This window comes from Girardinichthys multiradiatus, chromosome 2 (genome assembly GCF_021462225.1).
Source record: "Girardinichthys multiradiatus isolate DD_20200921_A chromosome 2, DD_fGirMul_XY1, whole genome shotgun sequence".
NCBI classification, from domain to species: domain Eukaryota; kingdom Metazoa; phylum Chordata; class Actinopteri; order Cyprinodontiformes; family Goodeidae; genus Girardinichthys; species Girardinichthys multiradiatus.
In genome coordinates, this window is record NC_061795.1 from 44,337,908 (window position 1) to 44,359,023 (window position 21,116).

At 39.5% G+C, this 21,116-nt stretch overlaps 2 protein-coding genes across 2 annotated transcripts in view; one reads left to right on the plus strand and one right to left on the minus strand.

Annotated features, from left to right (window-relative positions):
• The window catches only part of LOC124857916 (protein HOS4), an 80,258-nt gene extending 73,925 nt beyond the window's left edge, over positions 1 to 6,333 (minus strand). The window contains exons 1-4 of the mRNA XM_047349500.1: positions 6,232 to 6,333; positions 6,005 to 6,074; positions 4,426 to 4,579; positions 172 to 470 (exon numbers count right to left, since the gene is read on the minus strand). Of these exons, the coding sequence (XP_047205456.1) occupies positions 172 to 470; positions 4,426 to 4,579; positions 6,005 to 6,074; positions 6,232 to 6,333 (625 nt within the window). The remainder of the gene's footprint in view (positions 1 to 171; positions 471 to 4,425; positions 4,580 to 6,004; positions 6,075 to 6,231) is intronic.
• Positions 6,105 to 9,997, plus strand: LOC124857807 (iroquois-class homeodomain protein IRX-5-like). Its single transcript, XM_047349272.1, has 3 exons — positions 6,105 to 6,532; positions 7,319 to 7,724; positions 9,236 to 9,997. The coding sequence occupies exons 1-3, from the start codon at positions 6,332 to 6,334 to the stop codon at positions 9,823 to 9,825; spliced, it is 1,197 nt and encodes a 398-aa protein (XP_047205228.1). The 5' UTR covers positions 6,105 to 6,331; the 3' UTR covers positions 9,826 to 9,997.
• Positions 9,998 to 21,116: the final 11,119 nt, after the last annotated feature.

Here is a 21,116-nt window from a genome sequence, read left to right on the forward strand (position 1 = left end):
CATTCAACAGGCTAACCGAGGCCTGGAGGGTCTCTTGGGTTTTTGGGAAGTTTGCCAAATAATAAACCTAGTCTGCAGACCTGAGAAGCCAAACTGTGAGATTCACCCTGAAAAGTAAATGTCAAACAGCATCATAAAACTCTGCAATGGACATTTACAGTTTCTGCTCACCCTCATCCTGGATCTTCTTCTCTGCAACTGCACTGAACTCTGACAGTGCTACTGAGTCATCATAAGTCTGTGTTGGAAATCTGTCTTCTGTCTGGACCTCTGGTTGCTCCTGAGGTGGATCATGATCTTTAAGCACTTTGTAAGTCACATCATTTTCATCTGGATTCACCGGACAACTTTTCTGTTCATGATCCTGTCTGAGACCCTCCGGATTCTTGTCTGGCTTTGGGTGTTGGTCATCTTGAGTCTCTGCAGCTGAAGCCAACTGAGGCTTGAAGGCACCTTCCATTTTAGAATAACTATGAGAGGAGAGAGAAACAGACAGAAACTCACTGAGTGACAGCCTCAAAGGGAAATAATCAAGAAAACTTCACAAAGCTGCTCTGTAATCCAGCCCAGTCTGCTGAGGACTCAAACACAGATCACAGTCCAGAACCTGGCAGTAAACTGTTATTTAGATAGAAACAACAGATCTTTACAGCACGGGATCACAGAGAAACCAGGACATTACGGGAGAAACACCAAGACAGAACTGAAGGTCAGATGATGATGTTAGAAAGGTGGAACTCTTATCCTCAGAGCTGAGAACAAGACTGAAACACTGACTGCAGGTGTGCTAAAGGCAAAATTAAAGAGGGGTGCACAAGCAGCAGATAAACACATTTAACCTATCTGTCACCTGTGCCCTGAACATGTTTTCTGTTGCTTTTTTGCATGTGCAGTCAGTGCAGATTTGGCATCACTGTGTCGTAGGTGTTTCCTACTTGCTGCTGAGAATAGGGAGACTAGCTTACATGCTTTCTGTAGGATTGCACTGCATTTTATCCCGTCCCCAAAATCATACTTTCTCATTTTAACTAATTGGCAGAAGGAGGGACTACCCAGGACAGCATTAATGCCAGAATCTCTTCTGGGTGTGTAAACTAGAAGCTGAGACTGGAAGGATATGTTAAGAAATGCATGACGTGTAAAATGTTATGAAGTAAATCAAGAAATAAACTCAACTGAGGAGGATAATTGATCACCACTCAGTGGATTTGCAGCCTCTTCAGTCTGTAAATCTGTGGAAAAGCACCTTATGTTTATTAAGTCCGGTGGAGGATCTGTGATGCTGTGGTTGATATTCTTTTCCAAAGCTTCTTGTAACCTTGTTAGAGTGGAGGGGATCATTAACTCTTTTAAATGCCAGGACATTAAATACAAATCTGCGAGTGTTGGCCAGAAGACTGAAAATGGATCATCACCGGATCTTCATCGAACAATAATTCAACACATGGCCACAGAAAGGTCCAGCAGACACAATGGATGGATAGATACAATAAACAGGTTAAAAACATCTGGACCCATCGTGAGCAAATCAGACTGAATTCTGAGCAAGATCATGGCCTTAACAATGTGTTTTACCAAGAATGGCAACTGCATGTATGCATCTATGAGACTTTGTAGACTCCCCTGAATGCTTGGTCATCTTTTCTAAACTGGGTCAAAATAGCCTGAGACCTTTAGAAAGAAAAGCATCAAATTGTGAAAGATAAGAGGCTAAAAGTAGCACACTTTCGACCTAAATATAATCACTGGATGATGTAATCAGAAGCACACATTAACAGATCTATCATCTGCATATCAACTTGTGGTTCCTGTTTTTCAGAAGCTTCCTTGTTTGCTTGATGACAGATCAAACTCAGAGGTCTGCACCCATGTAAACTAACAGGAGATCTTTACATTATTGATCCCTTGTTATCTGCTCTGTGAAGAATTTCTCTGCTAACACTTAGCAGAGGAGTCCCTGGGGTGGTAATTATGTCTGAGCTCAGATGATAACAACGAGCACATTTCAGACTAGAATAATAACTATTAAAGAAGAGTGTTTTCCAATTAATTAAACACACTGTCTTTATGCAACCTCTGGACATTTGCCCTGCGGGCTGAGCTCATTTATGAGCTGCTGCAGGAAAACAAACCACACTCCTTTCATGTGAAAATCCTCACAAAGTACCTCTGAGAATAGCTGCACATTTCCCTGAATATTCAACTTTGTTCATGCAAATTGTGAACATAACTTTTTGATATGATAAAACTGCACCACAGTCATTTCAGGCCTGCTGGGGTCTCCCCTGTGCAATGACGAAAGAGTAATCAGATCTTTTTCTGAGCCACAACTCCCTCCTGCAGGAGTCTCTCTGTGTGTTTAAAGCCAGCCTCATGAGAAGCAGCAGCGTAGGAAAGGAAGAAGAACAACAACAAAGAAGTGTTCACCTGCCCCGCCGCTGAGGGCCCCAATGAAAGGTGCTTAAAGAAGTGTGAAAATGCCATCCGATCTGCTGGAGCCGTCTACAGAGGAGCCGCTTGCATCATTTCACCCGTCAGTGCAGCCAGGCCTGTGTTGAGCTCTGCACATTACTCTGGCTTCATTAGGCCAAATCAATATTCATGCAGCATCAAGGCAGGTGATTCAGCAAGAAAATAGTGTTTCTGCAGGTGAACAGACCATAGTCACTCTAATAAAATCCTCCTCTAATTCTTGACACCTGACCTCACATCCAGATTGGCATGAAAATAATTTAATTGAGACCTCCTGGTAGATTTGAAATGCATATTCTGTCATTTGGATTAAACAGGATTGCTTTTATTACTCAGCACATTAAATAGTTTCATTTTGCTCTCAAAATACTAGATGACCACTGCTATTTTTGAGCTATTTCATGTTTTTAATCAGTCCAAAAAATACGTTGAAAATTGAACTATGCAATATGTCCTGACCAAATTTATCTTAAAACTAAGACCTTGCAGGTTGACTTTGTTAGCCCAACTGATCACCAATAGCAACCTTTTAACCACATTTAAACATAAATAAACATCTTAGCGCTAGTGCTGCTGCTTCTTCTTCTTATGCTGGCGGTTCGCAACAAATTCAGAGGTGCATACCGCCACCTACTGTACATCATTGTATAACTACCCACTATATTCTATGTTTTAGTTTTGTATTTCATAAAAATAAGACTGAATTATCTCCCATTGCCTTTTTTCATCATCCAATCCCGGCACTACGTTTACTGGCGGTGAGGAGTGTGACAGCGCAGGCGCAATGCAAATCGACTAATTCTGTGCTCCACTAACCAGCCTGAGATCACGTGACGCCAAGTCGCTGATGTAAATTCGTATTCTCATAGAAAATAAATGGTATTCACAAACTGTTATAGCATATTGTATTCATAAAGAATAAACCACAACTGTAAACTTGAACTTCGTGTTTGTAATTTCTTGAAGCTGTAACGTTTTATTTTGTATTCTTATAGAGAAAATATACAATACTTCTTTTGGATTTTACTTATGCACAACTATTGACTAATATGCACACATTTCCGTCTTTACATACACATTGTTTTTGACAGCGTTCTTACCCCATATTTCTCCCTTAGGAACATCCCTCGAATGTTGAAAATAGAGTTCTGGATAGTTAACTCACCTGTCTGTCCTCTGAGATCTACAGCTTTAGAAAAACAGACATCCCTTCCAATACATGTGGAAAAAAAGTCTCATTCAAGCTGCTTTCATTACCTCCTTCATGAATAACTGCTAAAATGTCCTGTTTGGGTTACTCACTAAAGCTCTTGGAAGGCCCCATCATGTCCAAGACTGAACACACCAAACCAACTCCAAGTCTCATTCGTGCTTCACTGGCTTCCAGTTAAATCTTGTATCAACTATTAAAATATTCCCACCTAAAAATCATTTATGTGACACATCAGTACGCCTCTGAACTTTATCCATAACCACGTCAGGTCTTCAGACACTGATCTGTTCTCGTTTCCTCACAATAGGCTGGATTCCTGTCACTCAGAAACAAAAACAAAAGCTTTGTTTGAGGACTTTGGTAGTTCACACACATTTGTATTTGATGTTAGACTCCATCAAGCAAAGACAGGAAAACTTGATAGTTATAATTTTGAAAACTCTGATAAAGATCCATCTGAGCTTTCCATAGCTCCTCCAGCCTCTTCTCTTCTCCAGATGCATTTCAGAAACATTCCTCCATGTTAATGAAATGAAGAGATGGACTGAACTAAAATTGTCCTGCTTGAGTACACCTTCTATTAACATTCCCACAGAGAATATGGAGACAGATCCATCAGCCTGCACTGACTGAAGGAAATGTATTGAAGGAAATAAACCAGATGGAAGAAGATTTGCTGAGGTTTAATCAGACTCACCAGGTGAAAAATTTAGAGCTTGGTCCTCTAACTGAACTCTCACCTGCAGATGTGGAAAATCTGGCCTGGTTCTGCCCTTCCGGACAGAGGGAACCCACTTGTTGGCCTGACAGCGAACACAACAGACTCCAACACAATGCAGACGGTGAGTGACAGACCTTTCACTCTTCCTGCTGGAAGAAAAAGCTTCTGCTCTTCTAATTATAGTCCACAAATCAGATTAACACTTTTTCTCTACGACTTCACTAAGCTGCTGTCAGGACAAAACTCAAAGCACCAAGTTCACTTGAACACACCCCTCAGGGAATCAGGCTCATAATGAAACAGACAGACAGAAAACCATCACATTTATCACAATTTGTGGATAAAGCCATCCTTCTTTTTACAGTTTTTTTAAAGAATGGATTTAAAACATCTTTACCAGAAAAGCTGGTTACAGCTTTGCAAGTGCAGCATGGATTTGTGTTTACTGTATTTTCCAAGTAAAAAATAATTTCCTTCGTTTTTATAATCCTTATTTAGTTTATTGTGCAACTTATTACAAACCAGAATGGTCAAAAACAAACCAATAAAATAAAAAAAAATCTAATATACCCTTCAAAAGTTAACTGTAATTACTCGGTGAACGTCAACGTTTTGGTAAAATCCATCATAAAAAGTATATATATATTTTAACCACAACATTTTCCTCTATAATAACATTTAACATGTCTCTTAAATCACTTCATTCAAGTTCCAAAATTACATCAAATCCTGTGGGGTATTTTTCAGGTGATGACATTAAATACAACATTTTGTTCAGTATTGACAGCTAATCATGGCCGCAGCATTTTATTCCCCAATGACAGTAAATATAGCATTTTTTTTTAAACACGGGATTTTGTATGCAAAGATCATTAACACATTGCTAATTATGATCCATGATGACAGTGAACCCCCTCATTGTTCTTTAATGGCAGTGAACGCAGCATTTTTCACTAGTTACAACAGTGAACAAAGTATTTTAACAGTAACATTATTGAATGCAGCATTTTGTTTAATACTGACATGAAATGCAGCATTTAGTTGAAGAAAGACAGTGAACGCAGCAATTTGTTCAGCAATGACAGTGAATCCAGCGCCTATTTCTGTAGCGAGAGTGAACGCATCATTTTCAGTAACCACATTAAAGGCAGCATTGTCGCCGAAAAACAGTATGCCTAAACGGAGCATTTTCTTCAGTAACTCCAATGAAAGCAGCATTTTTTTTTTCAAAAATAACAGTGAATGAAGCATTTTGTTTCAAAATGACAGTGAATGTAGCATCACAGAAGCTTGTGACTAAAGCGTTGAAACTTTCAGTCACCTAAAAACTAACTTTCAGTTAGGTTACTGCATCGTCTCCTACTTTTCATATTCTTTATTTGATGTTACTACACTTTATGAATGAACTTCTCCAGTTCTTACATAGTAATTAATGTGTTGTTGATATTATAATAATTTAGGTGTTGTTGAACACTGAAATTATGTGACTAATAGCACTTTTTAACAATGAAACAGATTTTTACTTTCTGAAAAAAGTTCAAGCGGTGAAAGGAATGGACCTCCTTCTCTGTGAGGATCTGAATCCAGAGTCCCCTGACCTGAGGTTTTGAACCACAAGGCTTCTTCGGGACTCAGGTGTTCTCCTAAAATGTTCACCTGCTGGTCCCACTGAGACAGGAGCGTCAGAAAGTGAAGGAGGAGCGTGTGTGAGGAGGAGGAGGAGCTCTACCTCTTCTCCCTCTGTGTGTCTTCAGTGTGTCCGTGGGTTCCGCAGCAGCCGGAGTGAAGAAGCTGTTGCAGAAACTCAAATTACACCTGAACGCACCTGCAATGCTCCTGGATGCTCCTCTCCGTGCTCTCCTCCTTCTGAGCGGAGAAACTCTCCAATGTGAGCTCGTCTGTGCGTAAAAGGGTCCGGCTCCGTCATGGCCTATCCTCAGGGGTTCCTCTTCCAGCCCTCTGTGTCACTGGCTCTGCCCTTCAGCTCGGGGATCATCCTGGGTCAGAGGACCGAGGGCTCAGCCTTCGCTCCGTACTCCGCATCAGCGACCTCCTCTCCCGGATTCAGCTCCCACTCGCCCTACGCAGGAGAGCCGCGGGCCGCCGCCACCATCAGCTCCTTCATGGTGAGTGTCCGACCGGGTCAGACCGAGTTCGGGTTACCAGGGTTCTGCTTTCTGTGTTCAGGTTCGAGACAGAAAAGTGCAAGAGAACTCTGAGAAGTGCTGAAAATGTGAAATTTGTAGGTTAAAAATTATTTTAAGGAATGATTTGTGCAGCAGAACTATTTAAATTCGGGAAATTTAAAACAGGTACATTTGAGTTTATTCTTTCTCTTTAAATTATTGGGAATATTAACTGTAAACCAACCTAAATATCAATTCTTTAGATAAATCAAAGATCTTTTTTTAATCATTACCAATTTCAAACTGAGGTTATTTCTCCTAGATAAATAAAATATAGATATATTTTTTATTTTTAATCTTTTCTGTGTTTTTCTTTGGCTCAACAGCTAAATAATCTAGTCAGTGTTAGAGAAATAAGATGCACCTTTCCTTGTTGGTTTAAATTGCTAACCAAAATATTGTTAATGATAAAACATTTCAGTTAAAACTGAAACTCCAACCAGTTATTCTGGAAATCTGCACTCTGGGGTGTCTCTGCATCCTGACTCCCTGCTTGGCACAGATTTAATTCCGTTCTTTACTTTGGTTTTACTTAAAAACCTAACTGAAATAATCCCATACAGATTAGGAATCTGCTTCCAGGGGCGATCTGCCAGCAGGTCAGCTTCCAACCAGAATCAGCAGCAGAAACCTTTAAAACAGACCTGAGGTTTTAGAAATGAAAACCCCTTTTCCCAGCAGCACATCAGCATCTTCCCAGACTAATGTGAGGATTTTATGTTGCAGAATCCGGGCTATGATCCATCCTCGGGCGTCTCCGGATCCTTGGACTACCATGCTTTTGGGCCCCTGGCGGGTTACCCGTACGGAGACCCCACCTACAGGAAGAACGCCACTAGGGACGCCACGGCAACGCTGAAGGCCTGGCTGAGCGAGCACCGGAAGAACCCGTACCCCACCAAGGGGGAGAAGATCATGCTGGCCATCATCACCAAGATGACACTGACGCAGGTCTCCACCTGGTTCGCCAACGCTCGCCGGCGGCTGAAGAAGGAGAACAAGATGACGTGGACTCCTCGGAACCGGAGCGAGGACGAGGAGGAGGAGGATGCCATCGACCTGGAGCGCACCGAGGAGGACGAGGAGCCCCTGAAGTTGACCGAGGAGGAGACGGAGCTGCGGACCGACGGCGGTGAGTGATAATGGGAGGGTCAGAGATCAGCTGCATCGATTAATCGATTACTCATCGATCAATCATCGATATTCTGATCAGTTACATTTTAAAGTGACACATCCAAATGGAACCAAACATGAAGATGACTTGGATCTAAAGCTGGCTCCACATGGAGAACCTGGAGACCTGGAAGCAATAAAGCAGAGAGGAGGGAGATGAAGGATGAAGCTGCTGAAGCATCTCAGCTGCAGATTCCCAGAGACGACAAGAAAGAACCAGGACAAATTTTTGCCTCTTGCATCAGGAGGTTATTTCCTTACCTCGCAGTTATTTTATCTGAAGTTTCCTGAAAATCTCCAGTAGTCTAAAAACTTGAAGAGCAATAAATCAGAAAAAAAATCATCTTCTCAAAGAGCTGTGCCACAGACTGGATGCTACATGTTTTTACTTGGTTTTCCAAGAAAAATTAAACCAAACAGGAAAATACTTTTTTTAATACTTTTTATAAACAAATGGAGGAAAAACTAAAGTTAGCAGATTATTCTGAATTTTTATAATTTAGCTTTCTTTAAAATCTGACAGTTTGATCATTTTTCGATTGATGGAAGATTTTATTGCAGAAAGCAACATTAATATAAAAATGATAAATAGCTAGATGACCTGTTTATTCTCAGTTTGCTCCGATCCGTTCTGTGTTTGCAGAAAATGATGCAGTTTCACATAAAAACATGAAGTGAAAGTGGTTCAAATCTGATCTGAGGTTTTAGTTTTGGAGTAAATCTTCTCAGGATCTGAACCTGGATCTAAGCGCAGGGATTGGATCAGATTAAATCCTGGATGGGGTTCTGGTGTTCTCAACATTTAAACGGTACTGGAAACAAAAATATGACCCGACTGATCCGTCTAAGCGGTCGTGACAATTTCTGATATGAACAGTTTGCTGATTTCATCTTGTTTCTTTGTTGGTTATTTCAGTTTACCGCAGGAATTACTGAATTATTTTATTATTGGTAAAAAATAATTTCAATTAATTAAATTATTCATCCAGAATTATGGGAACATTTGCAGATTATTGTTTGGTTCTGATCAACTGACCAACAGACATCCTGGAATTCGTGTCACGATTTTATGTTTGCCTCTTTTTGTATTAAAATTAGAAAAATTATTCCCAATTATTGTTCTGACCCAATTCTTTCTGTCCAATTTTGTTCTGTCCGCAGTCTTTTCTGTTATTTTGTTTGAGCTTGTTTATTCTGACCCAATTTTTTTTTGTGCTGACCCTGGTTGGTTCTGCTCTAATCAATTAGGTTATTTTATGACCCCATCAGTTTTGGACCATTTTGCTTTGTTTCAACCTGGCCGGTTCTGATCAGGCGCAGGTTGTTTATTTTGTTGCAGCTCTGTTCCGTTCTGACCTAGTTTTTTGTTCTGTTTCTGATCCCTTCTGTTCTGACCCAGCTTATTTATTTTGTTCCAGTCCTTTCCGTTTAGATTTTTCCTATTCTGATCCATTTGCTTTCTGTCCACAGCCGTCCGTCACCTCCCAGCTCCAGATTCCTGTCGGTTGACGTTCCGGGAGGACACTGGCACCGACCGCAGCCTCTCAGATCCGAGGTCTTTGGACCAGAGGCTACCCCACATTGTAGGTCCCACCTCAGTTTTAGGGGACCTTCCTCAGAGTAGGCCCCTAGAGACCCTCAGAGTCTCAGGGTCCGAGCGTATGTCCTCACCGAGCTCCGTGTCTAAGGACCATGTGGATTTCAACAGCACCACTGAGGGGCCAAATCCGGCCCCAAAACCCAAACTGTGGTCCCTGGCTGAGATCGCTACGTCTGTGGACAAAAATACAGGAAGCAATGACTCGTCACAGAGCAGGGGGCGGAGCTCATTGACCCACGGCCCCGCCCTGCCAAGACACCTGTACTACACTTCCCCTTTCATCCCTGGATACTCCAGCTTCAGGCCCCTGGGACCCCTACAGGGCGGCCCCGGTTCACACTTAAGTGGATTACAGCAGAAGATGCTGCAGCGGGCCGAGGCTGCAGCTAGAGACTGCCGACTGCGCAGCCAGAACCAGACAGAGCTGCACGAACTCAAGAGAGGCATGACAAACGTGTAGAGGGTTCTGTTATCTGACCAGTGGTGCCGCCTCAGAGAATCCCATAGAACTTTGACCCAAAGACAGTTTCACAGTTTTTTTATGTTGATCAGATGTAACCTTTGTAGTGCATTTCTGCACCCAACCTGACGTGTCATTGATTAAAAAATAGTTTTATTAAGATGAAAGTGATCGCCTGCGTTTGTTGGCTAAAGTTTGTTGGCTAACCAGACAAAATGGTTGCAAAAATCTGCAGTTGTGATCGACCAATTAGTTCAGGTCCGATATGGCTTCAGGATTTCCTGTCATTCGGGTTTATTTATCTGCTTCTGTAAGAACAGGATCACTGTTGGGGAATCCTCCAAACAGTTCTAAATATCCTGAGGGACGCATCAGTGCTGTGGGTTTTTAATGTGGCAATATTAGAGTTTGGGTTTCTGAAATATTGAAAAGTACATGTGAACAGTTAAATATTAATTATAACTGCAGTTTTTGAGCCTTAATAATGTAAAACCTGCATGTAAAACCTTTTAAACCAAGCTGAAGCATTAAATGTTTAAAACATTAGTCAGTAAAGCTGCAAAACCGACCTTTTATATGAAATTTAAACAAATTAGACCGTGCAATTCAATTTTCTAATTAGAATTGCACAGAGAAGAGACAAGGTACAGCCTGGATAGATTAAACTGGACCCAGTTACATTACAGTTCTGTTTTCTGTAGCAGATAATGCCTTTATAGTCTGAATAATATTTTAAAGCTTTCTCAACCACACATAATGAAGAATGTTTTAACAAATTGAGCATCTCTTTCTCAAACCGTAGAGGGCAGCTTTGAAAGAAGATGGGTTAGAAAAAAAGAAAAACTGTTTCCCGAGGAGCCAATATTTAAAACCCCTGTCCGTTTAAAGTTTATAACCTGCAGCTGCTGGACACCAAACAGAGCAGAAAAGTAAATATGTGCTGGTTTTTACTGACTGTTTCCCTGTTAGACTTTTAAATCTCAAGAAAAAGACGGTCTTGAATGTTTTACTCTGCAGTTTTCTGGAAATTAAAGTTTAGAAAATAACAATAACTACTTTAAACTGGATGGAAAATTGTCTTCAGGTCTTGAATTGCTGTGGTTTAAGGCAGAGTGGTTTTGAATATGAAACACAGAAGTGTCACTTTGTGTGGTGAAAGGCATTGCTCGCAGCAACTGAAAGGGTTACCAGATTTTTTTAACACCAACTCACCATTGGTATCGTCTGGCGGTACCAAGGGGTAAATTCATCCTGACTGAAAATTTGAGTTTGAAATGAGCTGCTGTGTATGCAGTCAATGCATCAGTTACCTTCAACAACGGCTGTTTAACCACCATCAGCAGGTCTAAAAGTGTTTCTGTAAAATCATGCAGCTCGGGTCACTAAACTCAAAATGTGGAGCGTACTTCAAAATGAAAACTTCTTATTGAGCTCTTTATTTTTACTGTTTTCCTTCCTGTGATCCAGACTTTGCTGTGATCTTTAATGATCATGTTTTTCAGAAGCCCATCAGTCCAGTTTTAATCCAGACTTTGGTGCATCATCTGCTCTTCTGCAGTACTGTTCAGACCCTCATATGAGATCCAAGATCAGCAGGTGTAATGCTGAGCTCTGCTTCAGATTCCGAACAGATCCTCAATTCTCAACAGATTCCTGATTCTGAAAAGATTCAATACTCTCAAGAGAGATCAATACCTCTAATCAGATTATTGTGCTGATTGTGAACAGATCTGAATCTAAACTGATTCCAGTTATTAACCAGATTCCTGATTCTCAACTGGTTCTTGATTTCAAAAAGATTCTAAATGAATCTAAATGGATTCCTAATTTGTTTCTAGGCACTAGTGATCATTATTTTTCTCATTTTGTTCTGAATGTGAGCTGATAGGAAATGGGGTGAAGACAGGGGAAAGACATGCATTAAAAGTCAATGGGGGCCAGGATTCGGCCAGGACTAAGGCATCCGTGTAAGGGTCACTCTTTACTCCTTGCGCCACTGTAATGCTGCAGGTTCCTGATTATAAACAGATTTCTAATTTTAAATAAATTCTTGATTCTCAACAGATTCCATATCCGGACTCCTTTCTGACTCAGAACAGTTTCCAAATTTTAACAGATCTGTGACTTTAAAAAGATTATTCATTTTGAACAGATTCGTTTTGTGACAGATTAGAGATTTTGAAGAGGTTCCTAGCTCTAAACAGACTCCCGACTCTGAACCAATTCGAGACTCTAAATATACTATGTATCTGAACAGATTCCTGATTCTTACATACAACCTGTTCTGGGGATTCCTAACTACAAAGATATTCCTGACTCCCAGTTCATATATCCATCAATTTCCAAATATGATCACATTTGTAACTCCATTTAAGGTGACCCTGATTAACAGTTCTCTGTGTTTTCTGAAGGGTCTCAGGTGGGCTTTATTGGACTTTGACTACTTTTCAAATCAGCTTCAGTCCAGTTCTCACAGCAATGGTGTCAAAGGATTCAGAATTTAAGCAGCTGATATTAAAGAACCTGCAACATGACAGTGAGTGTCGCGTTAGCTCCCAGATGGTCATTACATTGATCCAGATAGATTCTGTATCTGTGAAGTTTTAATAACCATAACAAATTCAAGGCAAAACTATCAAACTGTCTGACTATTTCCAGCAGCAGCAAAAACCAAACTGTTATATTGACTTAAGAAACATGTAAGAAAGGTAGAATATGTCTTTTTTACCCATGTGCACATTCACCAAGCGTTGTTTAACATCTTTCCTAAAGGAGAACTACGATGCTCTTTGACTGACAGCTGAGGTAAACATCAGAGCTCCACAGAAGCTCCACAGAAAGTCAGGATACATAAAAGGAGCATCCCGAGGTTAACTGGCTGTAGAAGGACAGCGCTCAGCATCCTGTAGGAGTCTGTTACTGCCCATTGTTCCATCAATCTGATCCCGGACACATTTATTTCCACACTACAGCTGGGCGGCATCCATTTTTTTATACCTTTAAGCCTTCCTCAACCTATACTGCTGTATACGGTGTTAATTGCAGCCTGTAAAGGGCTGTTATGTCATTTCAGTCTTGAATGTAATTTAGGGCGTATTAAGGGTTTTTAATAAATTTAACTTTAACTTCTTAAAAATGCATAACACATTTTATCAAATGCAATCATATCAGGTAACAAAATGATTTAAATAATTAAAATAACAATAATAATAAAAAGCTTGAATAAAGTTGTTTTGCTAGAAATTAGGTCATTGTTCATCTGAATGTGTTTGTGGAGAACATGAAGGATAAATTATTGTACTTATATACTTTTCTGATAGTAAGAAACTAACAAACATTATTTTATTTTCTGATTTTGGTTTCAGCCGCTTCTTTCTGCAGCTTCTACCCTTTCCTTTTGTTTGGTTTTTAAGGTAATAACTGAACTACACCGTCTCTGCTTTGATCTATTTAGGTTAAATCATTTATAAGAGTTATGCCATTACCGACTCTTATAAACCTTGTTTTATTGAGCTTTAAAATGAATGACTAATGCAACGAAAAGAGATGCACCTTTCAGGCTTTTACTTTCTGATCTAGAAATCCAGTTTTATTTAAGTTCTGACCTCCCAGTTTGGACTACAACACATACCCAATGATTTTAAACTTTGTTTTAATTCAACAGTTAAATGTAACGCTGGCCTTTAGAGAAGAAAAAAAATGTAAAGCAGGTTTCTTGCAGTAGTTTTGTACAGTGATGCACCAATTCAACCTAAGTCAAATTTCTTTCCCCACACATGACTCAAATGTGTTATTACACCTGTACAGACTACAAGTGAACACCACTGCAGAACATCTTCCATAAAAACCTGCAAATAGAGATAAAACAAAAACTAAGAAAAATACAAATCAGGTGCTGCTTACCTGTTGGCTGCTCTGGGGTGTGTGTTAGCACAAGGCCAAGGTGGAAAGGCATCAGCAATGACCTCCGAGCTGCCCAGCAATCAGGCAACGGTTATAAAGGCCTTTAAAAACTATTTGAAGTCCATTATTCTGTAGAGGGCAGGATTATTTACTTGTGAAAAATATTTAAGACAACTGCACATCTTCTCAGGAGTGAACATCTCCACAAATTCAGCCCAAGGTCAGAGTGTCCACTGCTCAAAAAAATAACAAATAAAAAAACCCAAAGACTCCATCTCAGACTCTACGTTTCAAAACTTTAACACTTTGTAATAATGCTATTAAGACATACCCAGTAAATCCTAATAATCCAAACACATGGTTATTTATCTTTTATTTTCCTTCTGTAGACCAAAACAATAATCACATGTATCATTCTTTAAATAACAAAGTCCGGAAAGAAATATTTCTGGAATAATTTACTGAGACAGCGGTGTTCTGTTCTGTTTTGTTGTGTTCAACCTATTTATTTTTAGCTTTTAATCTTGACAGAAATATTCTTAGCTTTAACATCTGTCATTTCATTTTCTTACATCTATAGGTAATTATTTTTATTTAAAACATGTTAATTATACATTTTGGTAATACTTTACATTAAATCATTCAAATAAAACAAGTGATTTGCCGAAGATGTTTTTCTATAATGAACAGCTCAATCTATAGGCCAAAGCAATTTGTTTGCATAATTAACCTGATGTAGATGTTTGTTAAGTTATTATTAAATTAAATTATTATTAAAGTCTGTGTTATGATTCTTAGGTGTTAAGTTTTGGTTCTTATTTGTGTTTGTCTTCATTATTTCCCTGTTCTTCATTATGTTCCTTATTCATTTCTCTGTGTTCTTGAGTCAGTTAGTTCTTGCCTTATTAGTTATTATTGTATTCTAGTTTATTCTCCTTAGACCAGTATTTGTCTTTTCTCCTGGGTTTGGTTTTCCCTTGTGTCTCGGTTCAGCTCCATTTGCGTTAAGTACAGTGCCTTGCGAAGGTATTCGGCCCCCTTGAACATTTCAACCTTTTGCCACAGTTCAGGCTTCAAACATAAAGATATAAAATTAAAATTTTTTGTGAAGAATCAACAACAAGTGGGACACAATCATGAAGTGGAATGAAGTTTATTGGATGTGTCAAACGTTTTTAACAAATAAAAAACTGAAAAGTGGGGCGTGTGATATTATTCGGCCCCTTTACTTTCAGTGCAGCAAACTCACTCCAGAAGTTCAGTGAGGATCTCTGAATGATCCAATGTTGTCCCAAATGACTGATGATGATAAATAGAATTCACCTGTGTGTAATCAAGTCTCCGTATAAATGCACCTGCTCTGTGATAGTCTCAGGGTTCTGTTCAAAGCGCAGAGAGCATCATGAAGACCAAGGAACACACCAGGCAGGTCTGAGATACTGTTGTGGAGAAGTTTAAAGATTTCCCAAGCTTTAAACATCCCAAGGAGCACTGTGCAAGCAATCATATTGAAATGGAAGGAGTATCAGACCACTGCAAATCTACCAAGACCCGGCCGTCCCTCTAAACTTTCATCTCGAACAAGGAGAAGACTGATCAGAGATGCAGCCAAGAGGCCCATGATCACTCTGGATGAACAGCAGAGATCTACAGTTGAGGTGGGAGAGTCTGTCCATAGGACAACAATCAGTCGTACACTGCACAAATCTGGCCTTTATGGAAGAGTGGCAAGAAGAAAGCCATTTCTCAAAGATATCCATAAAAAATCTCGTTTAAAGTTTGCCACAAGCCACCTGGGAGACACACCAAACATGTGGAAGAAGGTGCTCTGGTCAGATGAAACCAAAATCCAACTGTTTGGCCACAATGCAAAATGATATGTTTGGCGTAAAAGCAACACAGCTCATCACCCTGAACACACCATCCCCACTGTCAAACATGGTGGTGGCAGCATCATGGTTTGGGCCTGCTTTTCATCAGCAGGGACAGGGAAGATGGTCAAAATTGATGTGAAGATGGATGGGGCCAAATACAGGACCATTCTGGAAGAAAACCTGTTGGAGTCTGCAAGAGACCTGAGACTGGGACGGAGATTTATCTTCCAACAAGACAATGATCCAAAACATTAAGCCAAATCTACAATGGAATGGTTCACAAATAAACGTATCCAGGTGTTGGAATGGCCAAGTCAAAGTCCAGACCTGAATTCAATCGAGAATCTGTGGAAAGAGCTGAAGACTGCTGTTCACGAACGCTCTCCATCCAACCTCACTGAGCTCGAGCTGTTTTGCAAGGAAGAATGGGCAAGAATTTCAGTCTCTCAATGTGCAAAACTGATAGAGACTGATAGAGACATACCCCAAGCCACTTGCAGCTGTGATCGCAGCAAAGGGTGGCGCTACAAAGTATTACTTTCGCAAGGCACTGTAGTTTTCTTTCTTCAGTCTTTCTTGCTTACCTTCTGCCTCAGCTGCTCCACATGATCCTCTGACGAACAGACCGGCATCCAGTGTCATTCTTCACACATCCCTCAGCATATAAACTCTTTGCTCACATTCCTGTTAGCATGATCGTATTTCCTGTTTCTCTCCTCGTTGTTCTGCCTAAGCTTCCTGTTCGGCTCTCCTGGTGTTGTCTCGTACGTTTTCTTCTTTTATTATTAAATCAGCATCACACTCATCACAAAATCTTTTCTGCACTTTGTTCCTTCACTTAACCCATACAGCACGACAAACAAATGGAGCATTTTAAATTTTTCAGCTTTATATTTAAAATGTTTTTGTTTATGACCTGCATCTGTTTGTAGCAGTTTCACGAGGCCAGATTGAAAACTATTCCTTTTAACATAGATTCAGTAAAAATCATTGAAAGTCATTAGGTGAACCTCTCAGTTATTAAATGTCAAACGTAAAGTGATGCAACGTTTTGCTTTCTGACTAATTCAACAGATTTTTACAAGTTACTATTATTTTATGAGTTTGTCTTGCAAGATCAGATAGTTTAACTAGTTGAATTAAAACTGAGAGCAACTTCCAGATTTTAATATAGAAGGGTCAGGTTGGGTCAACATTAAACAGTCATTTATTGTCAAGATATCAAACAGATCAGGTCAAATTATGTCAAATGTTTAGCAGTTTTAATGATTTCAAACAGCAAATTGTTGAACCAAATGCTCGTATTTCTTTAGTAGACGATTTACATGTGGGATTTTGCAAATCAAAGTTTTCACATTTCATTATATTTGACTTTCAGTCTGTTTTACAGTAGAAAATCTAATAACAATAATAACAATTCAGGAATCCTGACCAGGACTGCAGCTTACAGTCTGAATTATTGACTGACTGCAGGTAAAACCAATGTCAGTAAATAATCCATGAGCAGCACTGACACTGATCAAAGGAAACTGAAGTTATCGATCAGTTAAAACCAAACTGAAGCGTGAAGGCTGAGAAGATCCTCCAGGGAGCTTCAAACAGTTGAGGTGCGTTCGCAGACCTCCTCTGGTAAACATGTTAAATGATTTGTATGATGATCGATAACACGGCCCGAACAAAACAAGCCACACAGCACACAGACACCAAATCTGCTCCACAGCAAAACATTTCTGAGAAGGTGGAAAAAATACTTTACTTATTGTAAATTAATGGCAAATGGTCCATCTCTGCAGGAAGGAGCCCTGGATTGATATCCACATTCATATTTTAACCTCTCTGATCAGTTCCTGACTATTATTTTAGATTTCACTCACTAACAGGAAGCTGGAGAAAAGAAAAATGTCTGAGCAGTGGTGTGAAATACAGCGTAAGACTAGAGGGTGAAGCCACAAACTTTCGTCTTCAGAATGGCCAAGACAGACAAAATGCCAAAAAGAAAAAAAGAGAGAGATTATTCTTACATTTTTGACGGCAAATGGACTATGAGGCATCTCCTTCCTCAGCCCACAGAGAGAGACAGACATATTGTTTCAGTTCCAGCTTTTAAAGCATAACAACCTAAACCGGTGGTCTGCATCATCTACAATCCAAAGAGTCTTTTTTGCCCTCAGTCCAGCTACATAAAACTCATTACATGACCATTGGAAAAATGACCATTTAAAATTATTAAACACCAATCTTTTTCTATTTTTAAGTTTACAAAGTACATAGTTTCCAACCTAATGACAAGAAAAATAGATGTAAAATAATACTGCTGTTATTTTTAATGTCATTATGTCATGGAAAATAAATGCAATTATTCCAGGAAAAAAGCCAAAGTTAGTAAGAGCCATTGTGGAAGGTCCAAAGAGCCACTTGTGGCTCCGGAGCCAAAAGGGGTGGAGACAAAACCCTAACCCCCCCCTAACCCTAACCCTAACTCTAACCCCTAACCCTAAACTCACTCTAACTCTAACCCCTAACCCAAACACAGCCCAAGTCCTCACCCCACTCCCCAGTGGTTTTTCCCAGTGAGGCTGATTGAGCGTACCAGTTCCTTGTCAGCAGCATGGCAACACATGACCAGATGACCTCAAAGAGAAGGAGAGAGTCATGAGAAAAATAAAAACATTTATCTTATTGTTAAGTCAATAAACTGATCAGCTAAGTTTTAGCTCCTCCAAAACTAATGTAATACATTTATAAATCAAATGAATGTGGTTCTTGGAAAGTAGATTTAAAGAAAGCACCTGATAGTTAAGGGATGGATCCCTCACACACAGGGTCACCTCAAGGCTATGTCCTGTCTTCACTTCCTTGTATTTTGTACACAGACAGCTGCAGAAGAACTGCAGAGAGAATCTATTTAGGCAAATTCTCAGATTAGACTGATGTTCTGTCTCTCCTTCATGGTGAGGAGGTCAACCGTGGTCCATCACATTAAGCATCATTTGTTTCTTGGTGTGATGGCAATTTTCCTGGCCTGAATGTGTCAAAAACTAAAGAAATGATCATTAATTTTAACCAGGACAAAGCCAACCTAACGCCCTGCATCCTGCATTGTAAAGAAGTAGAAATATTCGACCAATGGAAATATTAGATGACCTCCTGAAATTACATACAAATTCACAAATAATTTTCAGAAAGTTCTTGTTAAAGTTCTTTGGTGTCAGTGACTAAATCCTAATGATTTTTCATGGAAAATCTTTTGTTGTTTTCTGTATCTTGCCGGCTAAACAATCTTTCTGTTAGGGACAACAACAGTCTAAACCATAAAATTAAAGTAATGCTCAAAAATGTTTGGTGCACAACAGAGGGATGTGTTCTCACAATGGCAGAGACAGTTCAGGATGAAGGTGAAATCATCATCAACCAAAAGAAATGAAAGGACAGCTGGAATAAATAGTAATGAAGGTCAACTGGCTACAAATGTGCCAAAAAACAACCTAACTCTTTAATAACATGCAATAAAATTTGACCGAGGACAACCAGGTTGGGACGAACAGACGACAACTGGACTCTGTGACCAGGAACAACTAAATCGCCATATTTGCACTAAAGATTACTCTGTCGGAGATAAAGCTCCAGGACCAAACAAAGCCCACCATGACTCTAAAGCTCCAGCCGGTTAAAACTTTGTCTAACTCCCCCTGAGTGGCTCCACGCTGCCTCCCTTCCTCTTCTTGCTTCCAGCTGTGTGTTTACAGCGACCTAAATGCCGTCAGATGACAGCGAGCATGTTGGCAAGCCAGCAAGGGGGCCTAGCCGTGGGCCATCTGACCCCCAAGACTGGCAGGCATCTGGTGGTGATGCCACTCAACCCTCGCACCATGTAACTCCTCCGGCCTCACGCCAACGGCAGCCTCAGCAGCTGGACAGGCAGGTCGACCAGCAGGCGGCTTCCTGCAACATGCTGGCCCTAAAAATATCCCCCTGTCCCCAGTGACTGGTGCAGCAAACCAGTCTGCTTTGCTTTCAATCCCCACTGTTTGACCCTCTGTTCACAGCAGTCTGGTCACAGATCAGAGCCCCTCAATGGAAATAAATATGGAAATAACAATCAGACGTCATGCAGTAATGTGAGTTTTGGAGGTCTTGTGTGCAGGCTTTCGTTTTGCTTTTTTTTTCACATTGCAGGTAATACATTTTGCATGTTGTTAATATGCTAACCTGCTATATTTTACTTTTTAGTGCATCTGTGTATATATGCATGAATGTGTCACTTTTACAGGAAGGACAGAAAAACTATTATTTCTAAATCAGTAATTGTTTAAGGATTAGTTTGTAGTATTTTAATTTGTAGTTTCTCAAATAGGAAGCTTATTCAAGTTTGTTTAAGTTTTAAAGTTTATTAATGTAGAAGACAGGACTGTTTATGACCAAGTACAAAGAATAGTAAAACCAAAATACTTCAAAATCATTAAACGTAACCAAAATTTTAAAAAACATGTCATTATTTTTTTTTTTTTTTTGTTTGTTTGCAAACCATTTATTATTTTACAAATTTTATTTATGACAGATAAAATCGTGGGCCACATAAACATTTTGGTTGGTAATTTATTTCTAGTTAATTATTTTATAGTTCTGTGTGTTTCTTTTTGAAGAACTGATAGAAATGGCATAGTGATGAAGAAAGTAATTTTTTTAAGTATTTTTGTTTGGTCTCAAAAAAACAACTTTTTACATTTTACTTCATTTTCTGACTTTCTTTGTGGGCAAAATCTGTTTACTTAACAAAGATCAAATCATTTATTAATATAAAAAAACTGCATATTTGATATGCTGGTTGTTTGTTTTGTGACTTCTCTGCAAAAGGTCCCAAAACATCCCAAACTCTGCCATAGTTGGATGTCAATTCTGTTTTAAAATGCTTTAGAAATAAATATTTTAAGACAAGGTCATTTGTTGGATGCGCTGTATAATCGGTATTTTAAAGGTCAATGTTGTGTGACCTTGTGATGTTTTGATGAAACAGATTTTGAGCTCACGTCAGTCGGAACCTTCCGCTCTTTCAGAACCAATATGAATATGTTGGAACTGAAATTCAGACTGGATCTCGCAGATCTGAATGGTTTTTTTTTTTTCCGCGGCATGAAAACAGAAACAGATGTTTACTTGCTATCTGTTTTCATACAGGGCTAATAACGTTGAGCAGCTGAAAGACTTTACTTTGTTTTCTTTTCAGGTTAAAGTAAATGAGTTGCAGAAAGAAAATCTGTTCATATTTCTGTAATAAAACACTTAATATGTTCTTGTATAAGACCACTTGGAAAAGTAAATAAGACATACACATTTCTTTGATACAATTATAAAAAGCAATTGTTGATGGTTATTTACTTATTTTTAACCTCGTATTTAAATTTAAACAGGTCAGGTTTGCCTACAGGAGACAGGAAGCACAGGGTGAACGCTAAAGGAGGCTTCTGCTGTGGTTTGATCGCCCCCTGCTGGTAGATACGTTACAAACACCTTATC

Excerpts from the sequence above, each read along its gene's own strand:
- LOC124857807 (XM_047349272.1), top strand. The coding sequence starts at position 6,332 with ATGGCCTATCCTCAGGGGTTCCTCTTCCAGCCCTCTGTGTCACTGGCT. Across the intron at positions 6,533-7,318 it reads CCACCATCAGCTCCTTCATG|AATCCGGGCTATGATCCATC; the intron begins GTGAGTGTCCGA and ends TTTATGTTGCAG. Across the intron at positions 7,725-9,235 it reads GGAGCTGCGGACCGACGGCG|CCGTCCGTCACCTCCCAGCT; the intron begins GTGAGTGATAAT and ends TTCTGTCCACAG.